We start from the raw sequence: 15085 nt of genomic DNA, 5'->3' as shown, positions 1-15085 counted from the left end.
ATATTTAGACTAGCTAACTCTAGTCATCCTCTGGAGACTGGTAACGAGTATTGGGGACGAGTAATGGGGAGAGGTTGATGGTATAAAACATTGTGAGAAACAGCTCCCTCTAGAGTGACGCAGTTTTCGAGAAAGAAGTAATTTTTGCACGAATTTGATTTCGAGACCTCAAGTTTAGAATTTGAGGTCTTGAAATCCAGCATCTGAAAACACACAAATCCGTGTTACAAGGGTGTTTTTTTCTTTCATAGTTATCTCGCAACTCCGACGACCAATCAAGCTAAAATTTTCACAGGTTTGTTATTTAATGCATTTGTTGAGATGCACCAAGTGAGAAGACTGGTCTTTGACAATTACCAATAGTGTCCAATGTCTTTAAACTTGGCTTCACATAGCACAATCACCTGGTTTACACTAAAAAGGCACTGTCATTGTAAATCATTGAATCCATTTTTAAATAATGCTTGCTAGAGAAACTCTGGTGTGATGCAAAAACCCTGATATAAAAAGGCTTACTTAAACTAATCTATAATATATTGCTTTAAAATTAAAGATGTGAGTAGATGCTGTTGATTGGCTAGTACCAATACGCGGCTTCAGGTCATCAAACATAAATTAAATATTGCACATGTTGGTATAGCTACACGTAGCTTATACTTTAAGTTCATTCCAATTAATCTTGAATCTACACCGAGACTGGGTTCTTTGAGTACATAATGTACATTCTATAATTCTCTGAGTGTTTCCTTAATAGAGGTTTAGTCATTTGAACTACATGGTGTTTTTTGTCACTGCCTGAAATCTGGCCATATCTGTGCCTGTTAACAGTAGACTTTGAATATGATGCTCCAGCTCATTCCTCGCACAGACTGCTTTACAGATTGTTTGAGGTTGTTTGCTTTGTAGACCTGTCGTGAGTGGCTGAGCAACTGCTTTGTGTTGTTTAGTTATTAGTAGACCTCTCATGATTGGCAAGCAGGCTGCCTTGGGTTGTCATGATTGGATGACCGACTACTTTGTATTGTTCTCTTTGAAGACCTCTCATGATTGGCTAGTAGGCTGCCTTGGATTGTCATGATTGACTGATCGACTACTTTGTATGTTCTCTTTGAAGACCTCTCATGATTGGCTAGCAGGCTGCCTTCGGTTGTCATGATTGGATGACCGACTACTTTGTATGTTCTTTTTGTAGACCTCTCATGATTGGCTAGTAGGCTGCCTTGGATTGTCATGATTGGCTAACCAAATACTTTGTATGTTCTCTTGCAGGTTGAATTGGATTGTCATGATTGGCCACTAGACTGTTTTGGCCTGTATTCCTTAGACCTCTCATGATTGGCTGGCAGGTTGAATTGGATTGTCATGATTGGCTAACCAAATACTTTGTATGTTCTTTTTGTAGACCTCTCATGATTGGCTAGTAGGCTGCCTTGGATTGTCATGATTGGCTAACCGACTACTTTGTATGTTCTCTTGCAGGTTGAATTGGATTGTCATGATTGGCCACTAGACCGCTTTGGCCTGTAATCCTTACACCTCTCATGATTGGCTGGCAGGTTGAATTGGGTTGTCATGATTGGCTGACCAACTACTTTGTATTGTTCTTTTTGTAGACCTTTCATGATTGGCTAGCAGGCTGCCTAAGCCTTGGGTTGTCAAGATTGGCCACTAGACTGCTTTGGCCTGTATTCCTTAGACTGATTGGCTGGTTGGTTGGAAGACTTCTTTAGTAAATTAGTACGCTGCTTCAGGTCGTTTCACTTGAAGACTGTACTTGACCGTTTTCTGAGTGAATCTGAAAGAGTATTTTGTACAGAACATGTTTATACAATAAAATAGTGAAAAAACAAAAAAAGTAATACTATTGGCTTCTTTTACTTTGGCAAATAATCCCTCAGACTTTAAAGGTGGGGTTATTGATTGCTTTTTGTCAGCGTAATGCTGATTTATAGGCAAGATAATAAAGTTAAATGTGAAAGTTTCAGATAAATACAATATTTGAAGAGAAACCAACGAAAAAAATCACAATTTGTTCACCTGAACACCGCATCAATCCACATTAAGCAAGGTGACAGTGGGAACCAACCACATCTCTCGCCGCATCATTTGTGACCGGACAACAATGCTCAGAAATTTAAAAAACGATTCATTCTTGAATCACTCCTCAAAATAAAATGTTTGGATTGATTTATAATCAGTGGGGCATTTCAGACAAAATAATTTTGCATTAAGCTTCCTTCTATTACCATCTTTCTAAACAAGAAAGATAGTGGTAGCACTTAAAGACAGTGGACACTATTGGTAATTGTCAAAGACTAGTCTTCACAGTTTGAAAATTTGAGCTCAATCGGTCGTCGAAGTTGTGAGATAATAATAAAAGAAAAAACACCATTGTCACACGAAGTTGTGTGCTTTCATATGCTTGATTTTGAGACCTCAAATTCTAAACTTGAGGTCTCGAATTCAAATTCGTGGAAAATTACTTCTTTCTCGAAATCTACGTCACTTTAGAGGAATCTGTTTATCACAATGTTTTATACCATCAACCTCTCCCCATTACTCCGAATCAAGAAAGTTTTATGATCATAATTATTTTGATTAATTACCAATAGTGTCCACTGCCTTTCAAGACTAACTTATTACGTTAAAAGTGGCATTTCCTATCAGCAAATACTATATCAAATGCATTAAAGGGGACAAGCCAAGCCAACTACGATTGATTTGGTAGCTACGACCCCTCCATCAATACCTAGTGCCAGATTTTTGTAAACTTCTAAAAAAAAATCCATTTCAGATACGTCTTTTTAAGTGTATAATTTGTTGGAAAAACCCTGTAAAGTAAGTGACTATGGAAGTGGGACTGGAAGCCATGGTCCCTATTTAGTTCTTGTGCAACAACAGTAAAGGTAAGAGCAACTTTAAATAATTTCAAGGTAAACACGCAATATGGCCGATTTTTTTTTCTGCTAACCTGTGAAATACGCGAAGGCTTAAGCAAATTTGTCTGATACAGTAAGCACGCATATTTGCTTGCCGTTAAGCAGCGCCATGAAATTGGGCCATGGAGAAGCTATTGTCAAAGTATGACCCTAGCTTTGAACAGCTATTGTCAAAGAATGACCCTAGCTTTGAACAAAAATGAAACCTGTGTCATACCTGGAGAAGCTATTGTCGAAGAGTAATGTATAGATGCCAGCTTTGCGAGCCATTAGTTCTCCCTGCACAGCATGTCTATGTGAGTTACATTTACACAGCGGTATAAGTTCATCAACTTGTGTCTTATCGCTAGATGCTGGAAGCTCCATACCTGGCTGGAACGTCACACTGAAGGCAATGGTCTGCATACAAAATTAGACATACTTAAGTACAGTTTGTTGACCTACAGCTCATGAAGCAGCGAAAAAATGACGATTGATTAAGAATATTTGCAAATTTGACTATCCTGTTGATAGATTATGAACACCAATTGCTACATGAAGAAATTCATCACTTTAAGGAACCTTACAGAATTGGTTTTTGGTAACAAGGTAGTTGCTGACAGTGTAATCACTATATACATAAATTGACAAACCTGAAAGAGTTTGATATCGATCGGCCATCTGGGTCACGAGAAATTAGTGAAAAAAACGATTACACCTTTTGCATGATATCAATAAAAAAATTGTAATAAAATGCTCACCGAGCGAAAAACCCAAATAGGAAGTTAGTTTTATTTATTTCTCATAAAAATATGACATTTCAGACAGAAATATTTAGGGATCCTTATTACTACCATCATCATTAGAACGTGTACATTTTATGTGCATCTGCGACATTAGACAAATTTTTTCTGTGATGTTCCTTTAATAAGGTATGACTGGCATACTTTGTTTTTCTACTTCTTCAAAAGTTTTTTATTCACAACTCATAAGTGACCCTTTTTAAAACTTGTCATTTTTTATGAGGTCTTTCTTGAGTCTTGGTAGTTTATGTCACTAGAAATATTTTTCTTGAGAGGAAATTCTTCAACAATTTAGTTTTCATAGTCATGTTCAAAAGCTAAGGTCTCAGGCCTGCTGCTAGTGTTAAATTAGAGCCCTGTAGCAGTTATTGATTGAAACTAGTTATTAGAATAATCACGTACCTTGGGTGCTGAGGCAAACTCCCAGCATAGAACGATTCCTGGTGCATCAAGATGAATAGGAATAGCATGACTCTGTCCAGCTTTAATAGTGATGTCATCATTAACTCCTGCTTCCAGTTCCGTTGTGTATAGTGTAGGAGTCACAATTATGCTAAGTACAATGTAAAGACAAAAATACCCAGAGTTATTACAAACAGGGAAACAAACTTGTTTGCTAGGCAATTTTAAAAACATATATACATGTCAATGTATTAACACATTTTTAAAGTTGTGGTACATTACTTTTGTTTTTGCACTCAATCAGATTTATAAAAACTATGGATCTTCCAAGACACTTGTGTATTTGTTCAAGACATGTACATCTTTGGTAAAAGGTCTGACAAAGCCCTTGCACTGTTACAATAGACTGTGCAAGTTTCGCGCAGATTTGAACTTCCGGGACCATTGTGGTCCCAACCTTATGAAGTTTTACGTTGGGGAGATTTTGTTTCGTCCATTACTTTAGTTTAATGTAGTTTATGACCATAGAAATGACATATGTTGTTGAAAATGTAATACTGATTAACAAAATATATAAAATTAAAATTAAAGTCAGCATAATAACAAAGAAAAACCTGACCTCAGGTCAGGTTACTTGTACAAAATTAAGAATTTGTGCCCATCTCCGATCACGAAACTTACGCAGACGCTTGTTTTGGTTGCGGGGGTGCAAAGCCTTGTTATTGGTCGTTTAGGCGTCGGCTTCCTCTTTAAACTACGTCACGCGTTTATCTAACGCCCTTGTGACCATCGTGCGCATTGATATCTACTATATTATAGTAGAGATCAATGATCGTGCGTCCGCGTATAAACTAGCTTTTAGTAGTTTCACATTCGGGTGTAGATTTACAAACGGGGTTTCAAAAAAATTTAAGATCAAACAAACATCCTTGTCCCAGAGTTTTACTTGTGTCTATACATAGACTTTAACCGATAATTGCGTATTTGTTTAAACAGCTAAAACTAATTTAAACAAGCTCTAATGAGTATTTTTGTTGTTCAGATTCGGCATTAAGAATAAATTACAGCAAAGATTTGATTCATAAAAAAATAAAGTTCTTCAGTTGTTGTGTTTTCTCGCTCCGGCGCGCGCGAGACTTGCACAGTCTATAGCAAAGGATGAGCAAAGGAATCAAGTAGTACATGTAGAACCTGTCGGGTTTGATTTCCTCCTTTGTTGAGTTCAATCTAATTCCCACTACCAACAAAATTTAGCTCAGTTGCCAATTAGAAAACTGAATTCCTTATAGCCTCCATCTAACAGGTACGTTTTATTCATCCAAACTTTAGCAGTTTCTGACATCCACATAAGCAACAAATTGAGAACAACTTCATGGATATGGTCATGATGTTGTTACCTTAATTATCTGCACACACTCGTCCTGGAAAAAAAAAATGCCACACACCGGGGTCGACCCAGGGAAGCTAAACGAACGCACCCAAAATCATAAAGGTGTGTAAATGAGAGATTTTTACAGGCAAAATAACAAAGTTTACAAACTATTTGGAGTCAGAGATGTTTTTAAATCATGGATATTGAGTGGTAAATGAAAATATTGGTTTGATGGCTATATTGGAAGGGTGATAGATTGGTTTTTAATAATAATATTGAAGTCTTATATAGCTCCTGTTTCTACCCAACAAGGTCACAAAGTTGTAAAGAAAGACAGTTAAAGTCACATGTGGCAGTTTTTGCTTAATACAGTGTGTACTTGCTCACAAAGCAGCGAAAAACTGTCACGGTATTTTCACACAAATGTCACATCAATCCAGCACCTCTGGCCGCAACATGAACACCAACCCTCAGAAACCTGACAAACCATTCACGCATGAATCATTTCCAGGCCTGTATGCTTCATTTTTGAAAGGGCAAGGGCACCAAGGCATTTTCTCCTAGGTAAAGGGCACCCTCCGAGAGATTGTAAATTTCTACTGGAGCATTTCAAGGGCACCAAGGCAATGACAAGGGGCAACGGAGGCAATCGCCTTCGTTGCCTCCGTGAAGTATCAGGCCTGCATTTCTCAGATGCAAATATTTTGGAGTAAAACATCATCCGAACCAAATATTACTTCAACGGGAATTCTTTCTCAAAATAGTTTATACTGTCAACAGCTGCCATGCTTCTAAACCAAGTAAGTTTTTTTTACAACCACTTCCTTTTTAGTACTCCAATCTTTGACCCTATCTTTAAAAGGATGTTAAAATGCATAACATGTGATAGTGTTGACGATTCTAGGTTGATAATGACAACTGGACAACATGGCATTTGAATCACTGAATGTCATTAAGCCCAGTTCATACTTCCTGCGAAAGCAAATGCGATAGGAACTTTGACGTCCCTATTTTGCAATGAATAACTTGCATGAGCTGACTTGTGCTCAACTCTTGCGAAGCATTCGCTGCGTAAACGGCCCTACGACTTAAAAATTTGAATCTCGTTTGCATTCACAGGAAGTATGCACTGGGCTTAATGCAGAGATCAAATGACTCAAGCCTAAATAAAATAGAAAGTTGAAGTCCATGTGTGTATTGGGAGCCGTTAGTGTCTGCACTTTTGTTTCCTTCTCATGTTCAACATGTTTAATAGAGAATTGTAGCTGCAACAATGTTAACATGCACAAGACCTGCATGGCCTTATCTGGGCCCAATTTCATAGAGCTGCTAAGCACAACAACCTGCTTAGCATGAAATGTTTGCCTTGATTAAAACAGGATTACCAACCAAATGTCTATCGTGATTTTTAGGAGAAGCAAACGACAGCTGAATACCATTAATAAGTAATAAGCAACAAATGGAAATTTGTGTGGTAATCCTGTTTGTTATCAAGGGATAAATTTCATGCTAAGCAAATTTTCATGCTTAGCAGCTCTATGAAATTGGGCCCAGCCCACCTTGACTCTGCTACATGCCCAACCTTCAATGGGCTATCAAATGGACATGGCTCATTCCTTGCAGCTACAACCTCTTCCTCACTGATCACATCAAAGTCAGGTTCATCATCCTTTTCACTGGGGTGGAGGTTGTGTCGAGATGGGAGAGGACTGTCTAGTACAATGACTGGATTATCTGCTTGATCAGTCTCTGAATGATAGCTACAATTAAATGAATGAGGTTTGGATCTTGACTTAATGAAATGAGCAAGAAGCTGTACGGACAAAGATAGTGTTCGTATTCACTTATTCTGGACAGTTCTCAGTCTGAGAATTAATTAGATGGTAAGCTATTCTCTAATGGCACTGAACACTATTATACAAATATTGACTGCTTTGAGTGCTATGGTTAAAACTACGACTCTGATCCCAAGAGCGTTCTATTTTCCTGAGACACAGTTGCACAACTGATTGGTGGGAGGTGGGAAAAAAGACGTCTGTGTACTGCACGCCGTGTGATAGTCGTCGGACTATCAAACAGCAAACGATGCACTATCACACGGCAAACAATGAACTATCACACAGCCGCCGTCTAGTAAAACTGAGACATATCATGTGACACGCTCTAAACCAATGAAAAGTCAGAATATCTGTACGGGGTGTTATAATAGTAATTACTCAAAATAATTAAGTGACTTGGTAACGAGCAATTCAGAGTTGCTAGTATAAACCATTGTGAGAAAAGGCTCCCTCTGACATGTTCTTAATCACGCAAAACCAAAACGATTTCATTAGTTCACTGTCCAACTATATTTTACATTTGGCAATAAAACCTTAAAACATTCAAAATAAAACTTTTTTAAGTGTTTGGAGGCAAGATATATCTTATATGGAGACAACTTTCAACAAACAATGATAGTTCATCTTGGACAGAATAATATGCCAGTTCAGAGGGAAGTTGTGTGATTCGATCAGACATTTGAAACAAGTCAGACCTTTGTGTCACCATATACAGTGGCAGTACTGTACATCATGTAGCACTTGTGATTGTTTCAAAGCATGAAATGTGAACATACAAACATGAATACATGAAGAGCTGGAGATGTTGAATCGCTACACATAAATCTCGTTTTATACTTTGCACTCATTAAAGGCAGTGGAAACTATTGGTAATTACTCAAAATAACTTTCATCATAAAACCTTACTTGATTCAAGTGATGGGGAGAGGTTGATAGTATAAAACAGTGTGAGAAACGGCTCCCTCAAGTAATGTAGTTTGCGAGATAGAAGTAATTTTCCATAAATTTGACTTTGAGACCTCTGATTTAGAATTTGAGGTCTCGAAATCAAGCATCTGAAAGCACACAACTTAGTGTGACAAGGGTGTTTTTTCTTTCATTATTATCTTGCAACTTCGACGACAGATTGAGCTCAAAATTTCACAGCTTTATTATTTTATGCATATGTTGAGATACACTAATTGTGAAGAGTCTTTGATAGTTACCAATAGCGTCCATTGTCTTTAATGGTGTATAGCTACCTTGATTCACTTGCAGTCACTTGAGCACACTCTACTTTCTTACTACTTGGTATTAGTTTGGCATCTTGCTCCGATGCATCCGTGCCTTCCTCTTGGGTAGATGTCTTCAAGATGGATGTAGAAACAGTGTCTTCAGTAGCAGTCTCATGGTCAAGAGAAGCCTCTTCCTTCACAGCTTGCCCTGATGTAACTATGGGCACCTTGATAGGAGAGATGGAACCATCTATTGATGACGACCCTTCTGTAGATATTGTTGATTCCAATGCATCTTGGAGATGTGTATTGGAACTAATAGAAGATCTACTGGTAGCTGGTGTACCTTGAGATACTTCATCCTCGTCATCGCTATCTGGTGTTGATAATGTTGTAGTCAAGGTTTGGTTTACCTCAGAGGCATGCTGATGTACAACAAAGCACTGTTCACATACACGAGACTTCTTGCTGTAAACAAAACAATTTAAATGGATTGATTTTGGACTGGTGTCCGAGTAGAGGTTTGTCTCAATAGTACCTTAACCCCTGAAGTACACACTTTGGAACTCAGCAGAGATGCAAACCTCAACCTGGGCCCAATTTCATAGCGCTGCTAAGCAAAAAATTTTGTGCCAACCAAATTTCCACGTGATTTTCAGGTTAAAGACAGTGGACACTATTGGTAATTGTCAAAGACTAGCCTTCACAGTTGGTGTATCTCAACACATGTATGTAATAACAAACCTGTGAAAATTTGAGCTCAATCGGTCATCGAACTTGCAAGATAATAATGAAAGAAAAAAACGACCCTTGTCACATGAAGTTGTGTGCGTTTAGATGGTTGATTTCGAGACCTAAAATTCTAAACTTGAGGTCTCGAAATCAAAATCGTGGAAAATTACTTCTTTCTCGAAAACTACGTCACTTCAGAGGGAGCCGTTTCTCACAATGTTTTATACCATCAACCTCTCCCCATTACTTGTCACAAAGAAAGGTTTTATGCTAATAATTATTTTGTGAAATTACCAATAGTGTTCACTGCCTTTAAGCAATTACAAATGGAAATTTGGTTGGTAATCCTGTTTTTTATCAAGGAAGAAAATTCATGCTAAGCAAATATTTGTGCTTAGCAGCTCCATGAAATTGGGCCCTTGGTAACCATCTTACTGCCACCACACTACCACATATCCAAGACATGTGAGAGTATGGGCTTCCCATACCTTCTCAAACTAACCAACATAATTTATATTAATCTTAAAGGGAAATATTGCCTTTGGATTGGGTAAAAAAGCAATTTTTACGAAAGTAATATGGTCAGAAAGATGTTTTACAAGCAGAATATAATTATTCACATAAAAACCCCTTGAATTTGTGTGGTTTTCTTTTTATTTTGTGAACTAATACAGTCTGTATTTTGTGAAGTCAAAAACTAGGGGGGAAAAAAGAGGAGAAAAAAAAAACCTGAAACCAATTTCTTGTCACAGTCATCCTGCATCAAACTTACGCCTTAAAACTTATTTATGCGTATTATGATTTCTCTTTTTTTATGACACTATAGTCCTCCCAAAACATACCTACTATGAGTTGTTAATACATAGCAGCTAGCACACTTGGTGCAGAAGATACGACCACACAGTCTGCAGTGATGACGTCTGACAATCATGGAGAACTGTATACGGCATTGCATACAATGAGTCACCTGCAGAGAATAATCAGTATTACTATACCTAATACATATTCATGACCGATAGTCGAGTTCTTATTGGTCCATTCATCACCGCGTGCAAGGTGTTAATTTGGCTAATTACCAAGCGCGCAAGTGAGTATTCACGCAAGTGGTAAATGCGCATGACAAGTAATAGTATCCCAGGAGCTATTCTACTTGTCATGCTCACTACCTTTGCGCGACGTCATCCCCGGGCGCTATTCTACTTGTCATTCGCTTTACGATCGTGGTACTGTTTTGTATACACACGCACAAACAGCGCCCTCTTTTTAGCGACACTATCCAACATATGAACAAACTTATCATGTGCATTTTGTTTCACAGTAACATTCTCTTGCTCAAAACTCATGTTCCGGTAACTGAATATGTATGAAGTATAGTCAAACAAATATAACATGGTTTATTTCGGGTGATCAACATCGACTAGTCGCACTCAAACCATGTTATATTTGTATAGTAGCACCATTAATTCCACAACCAATAACGAATACATGTACATACAGGGACTGTTTGGTTAATAGGGGCGGGCAGAGGGGTCGAACCATGTTATATTTGTATAGTAGCACCATTAATTCCACAACCAATAACCAATACATGTACATACAGGGACTGTTTGGTTAATAGGGGCGGGCAGAGGGGTCGAACCATGTTATATTTGTATAGCAGCACCATTAATTCCGCAACCAATAACGAATCCATGTACATACAGGGACTGTTTGGTTAATAGGGGCGGGCAGAGGGGTCGAACCATGTTATATTTGTATAGTAGCACCATTAATTCCACAACCAATAACGAATACATGTACATACAGGGACTGTTTGGTTAATAGGGGCGGGCAGAGGGGTCGAACCATGTTATATTTGTATAGTAGCACCATTAATTCCACAACCAATAACGAATACATGTACATACAGGGACTGTTTGGTTAATAGGGGCGGGCAGAGGGGTCGAACCATGTTATATTTGTATAGTAGCACCATTAATTCCACAACCAATAACCAATACATGTACATACAGGGACTGTTTGGTTAATAGGGGCGGGCAGAGGGGTCGAACCATGTTATATTTGTATAGTAGCACCATTAATTCCACAACCAATAACCAATACATGTACATACAGGGACTGTTTGGTTAATAGGGGCGGGCAGAGGGGTCGAACCATGTTATATTTGTATAGTAGCACCATTAATTCCACAACCAATAACCAATACATGTACATACAGGGACTGTTTGGTTAATAGGGGCGGGCAGAGGGGTCGTTTTGACCCAAACTCTACAGGTATAACCATAAGTGCAAATTTATAATACCAGTAAAACCCTGTTTTGCTTTCTCTGACCAATGAATTCTGGCCCTCAATATTGCTTATTTCCTTTTGTCATGGCTCAAATTCATCAATTTAATTATTTTATCTCCAGTACGCGCTAATCCACCAATCAGATGCTCAAACTACTAGGGGGATAAAAACATTTCTCTTCAAGTACGCGCTAATCCACCAATCAGAAGCTCGAACTACTAGGGGGATAAAAACATATATGCTACCACCTCTGTTTTATATCCTACTTCCTCTGTTTTTATTACACAGTGCGTATTGTGAAATGTCATTTTGTCACGCTCCGTATACGGACATTGCAAAAATTACATTCTAACCTGTGTGTGTGTGCATGTTGTTCGCGCGAAATAAAGTTCTGAAATTTTAAACTTTGTGCGTTGCACAAGAGGCTGGACATAATGTAAATTTGTTATAACACGCGCACTCGTGGAATACAAATAAATATAGCCTTTGGCCTCGTTGGATAAGGGACGCAGGAAGCGCTATATTTTTCCGTATTCCACTCGCGATTGTGTGATAACTTATATTGTTTTTTGGACTTGTTTGATATAAAAAAATGTGAGTGAGCAGAGGATGGACATTTCCACGGCAGTATGGGAAAACATGTTAAACGTTGCTGTTTGTATTTTGCTCTGATTAACTGATCATAAAATTGTTTCTCTAATTGTACCTTCTATTGCCATCAAATTGGTTAAATACTCCCATATTCTAACATCTCTGTGGGTAGATGAATCAATGGGCTACAGAGCTTTTAAAAATGCACGTCATCAATCAGTTGTGTTTGTGATTTTGTATTTGCAATATTGTAACTTCTTCACCAACCAACCCAAATTGTCATTACCCTGTCATTTCGACTTGTCTTTCTGATTTTTGTATCTGTTTGAATAACATGGTTACATGCTGCTTTTGGATTGCGGTTGTGCACATATAATGGCCGTTCAAGTGCGGTTGAGTCAAGTTCTGTCATTTACAGAACATGGGTTTGAATCCTGGCCTGGTCAGTCGCGACACTTGTGTCCTTGAGCAAGGCATTTTATCAGAAGTGCTTCTCTCCACTCAGGGGTACAAATGGGTACTTGTGGGAGCTGGGGAGTCACCTACGATGGACTGGCATCCTGTCCAGGGGGAATAGAAATATTCTCAGTTGTTTTTTAAAGATGCCAAGAAAACCAGATATTAACACCAGCCGATGAGCCATATTGGCTCAGGACATAACTTGACATACTATGACTACGATGAAGAAGACGATCAGAGCATACTGATCTAAACGTCAAGTTGAAACCAACGGTTCTTTTCAGAACCACCCCAACTCATTAAGAGATTATCATTACATGGTGTTACCGCAAACCTTTCTATATCGTATTTCCACCATGCAAAGTTTCAAATCCTACTAACCTCATTATCATCAATCCATCTCTCGGATGCCTTCATCTTTCGCTGATAATCCAATTTATCAGTCCACTGCCACAAAGTATCTTTATCTCTGATCATAAACAAACAATACAGTAATAATTACAAGTGATTTACTTTGCGGCATTGTTCAGACGGGTATATTTGAACACCCAGCAGGGTGGATACGTGCGCACTACATGTCTTATTATTATTATTACTAACTTCCCCTTGGAGCCTATTAGCACGAACTCTGTTTTTAGCTCAGTGAATTTCAACTAAAAACTGTTGTACATAGGTTTATGTGAGAGTTTTTAGCATTGACTATTATGAATGGCAACTTATGCAGTAGAAACTGAACAGCAAGAAACATTTTCAATGTTGACTAGAAGTGAATGTACTCACCTGATGAGTTTAATAATCTGCTTTTTTAAGTCCACATTGTCAGTCCGAAGTTCAGTCAGCTTAGCTTCTAACGATGTTTGATTGCCCTGTCGAGAATCCTTTAACATTCCAAGTTCCTCCTAGGTAAATCAACACCAAGATATTTACTTAGGGTCAATGTCAAAGTTAGTCCAGGCCAACCAGTGGAAAAGTAACACCCTGGGCCCAATTTTATAGAGCTGCTAAGCACAAAAATTTGCTTAGCATGAAATTTCTTCCTTGATAAAAACAGGATTACCAACAAAATTTCCATTTGTTGCATATTTCTTGTTCCTGGTATTCAGCTGTTGTTTGCTTATCCTGAAAATCACGTGGAAATTTGGTTGGTAATCCTGTTTTTATCAAGGAAGAAATTTCATGCTAAGCAAATTTTTGTGCTCAGCAGCTCTATGAAATTGGGCCCTGGACAAGGTTTGTTAACTGTTTGTTCACTTTGTTTGAAATTGGGTATCAGAACAAAACATGAACGACTTCACAGTGCCTGGGCTTCCATTTGTTTCCAAACCGATTCTGTGCTTATGGTAAGCAGAGCCATGAAAGTGAACCCTGGTTTGTGACACTTAATCATCCACTCAAAACGCAGAGCGCTCAACAGCGCGGAACATTGGCAAAGAGCTGATGTCGTTGATGGAGCATCGTAAAACTGTGTGCTTTTCAGCACATAAACCAACGTCTCTCATCATTAGAAATACAGTCCAAAGAAATTTTGACATTGCAGAGAATTGACCGATCCAGTAGGCTCCGCCTAAGACGTACGTGTGAGCAAGAACACGCGCGCACTTAGATGCGCACACGCATGTTGGACCTTATTTGTCTTACCTTCGTTGTGTTGTGATTGGTCAATACGCAATGGGGCGGAGCTTAATGGATCGGTCTATTGTCATTAACTACCTGTCTGGATTCATTTCGACAAGACCCCTTACACAAACATTGGGCCACACATAATTAAATACGTGTCTCAGTGTATTTCAACAGGTACATGACACATTAAACTCGTGGTTTTGTGAACTCATTAATGTTATTTTTTTTCAACACATACTTTTACCTCACTGTTTAAGTTTCTGAGTTGAAGCTCTTCCATTGATTTGGACATCTGCAATTAAATTGGAAACAAATGCTTTGGGTTCAAATGCACAATAATTCTAAGCAGTCGGATACAATAGTTTGAAGAGTTTTATCAAAAGCATGAATACATCATCTGGTGATGGCATATGATTAGTTGCTCTTTATGCAAACACTGACCTGTGCAACATACATCTATAGTGACTTTTGTTTCAATATGTGTAGCATCATTGCCTTTCGTAATGTTAGGAGCCTTATACATTTACTTATGATCACTCACAGCTCTTTCTGAAACCAAATCTGATTTGATGGATAGGTTGTGAGAACACATCAGCTTCAAACTAAAACTGTTTCCATTAAGGTCTACTTATCACAGAATATGAACACTTTTAGACCAAAAACATACTCAAGCATAATTTGTGCAATTGTAAGATATTTATCTTGCTACATGTATGAGCCTGTAATAGAATATCTCTTCAGCTAGACACTTGCAATGTTCTACATTGTTTAGAAATAAGAGCATTATGTTGAGTCAACCTCGCTACCATGGGCAGCGCGCCGTATCACGCTAGCTCTGCGTACGTC

The 15085-nt window shown here is 38.3% G+C and overlaps 1 protein-coding gene across 3 annotated transcripts in view; it reads right to left on the bottom strand.

Annotated features, from left to right (window-relative positions):
* Window positions 1–310: 310 nt before the first annotated feature.
* LOC117288138 (FYVE and coiled-coil domain-containing protein 1-like) overlaps window positions 311–15085 on the bottom strand; it is a 34358-nt gene continuing 19583 nt past the window's right edge. Inside the window, exons 11-19 of one of the 3 annotated variants that reach the window (XM_033768842.1) lie at window positions 14478–14531; window positions 13400–13518; window positions 13001–13088; window positions 10122–10246; window positions 8575–9015; window positions 7055–7255; window positions 4124–4274; window positions 3157–3338; window positions 311–1795 (exon numbers count right to left, since the gene is read on the bottom strand). In XM_033768842.1, coding sequence (XP_033624733.1) covers window positions 1735–1795; window positions 3157–3338; window positions 4124–4274; window positions 7055–7255; window positions 8575–9015; window positions 10122–10246; window positions 13001–13088; window positions 13400–13518; window positions 14478–14531 — 1422 coding nt within the window. In that variant the 3' untranslated portion in view covers window positions 311–1734. The remainder of the gene's footprint in view (window positions 1796–3156; window positions 3339–4123; window positions 4275–7054; window positions 7256–8574; window positions 9016–10121; window positions 10247–13000; window positions 13089–13399; window positions 13519–14477; window positions 14532–15085) is intronic. The other 2 variants (XM_033768843.1, XM_033768845.1) reach the window with 2 other exon arrangements.

This window comes from Asterias rubens, chromosome 3, assembly GCF_902459465.1.
Source record: "Asterias rubens chromosome 3, eAstRub1.3, whole genome shotgun sequence".
NCBI classification, from domain to species: Eukaryota; Metazoa; Echinodermata; class Asteroidea; order Forcipulatida; family Asteriidae; genus Asterias; species Asterias rubens.
Note: the sequence above shows the minus strand (reverse complement) of the source record. Positions and strands in the feature narration are given on the sequence as shown.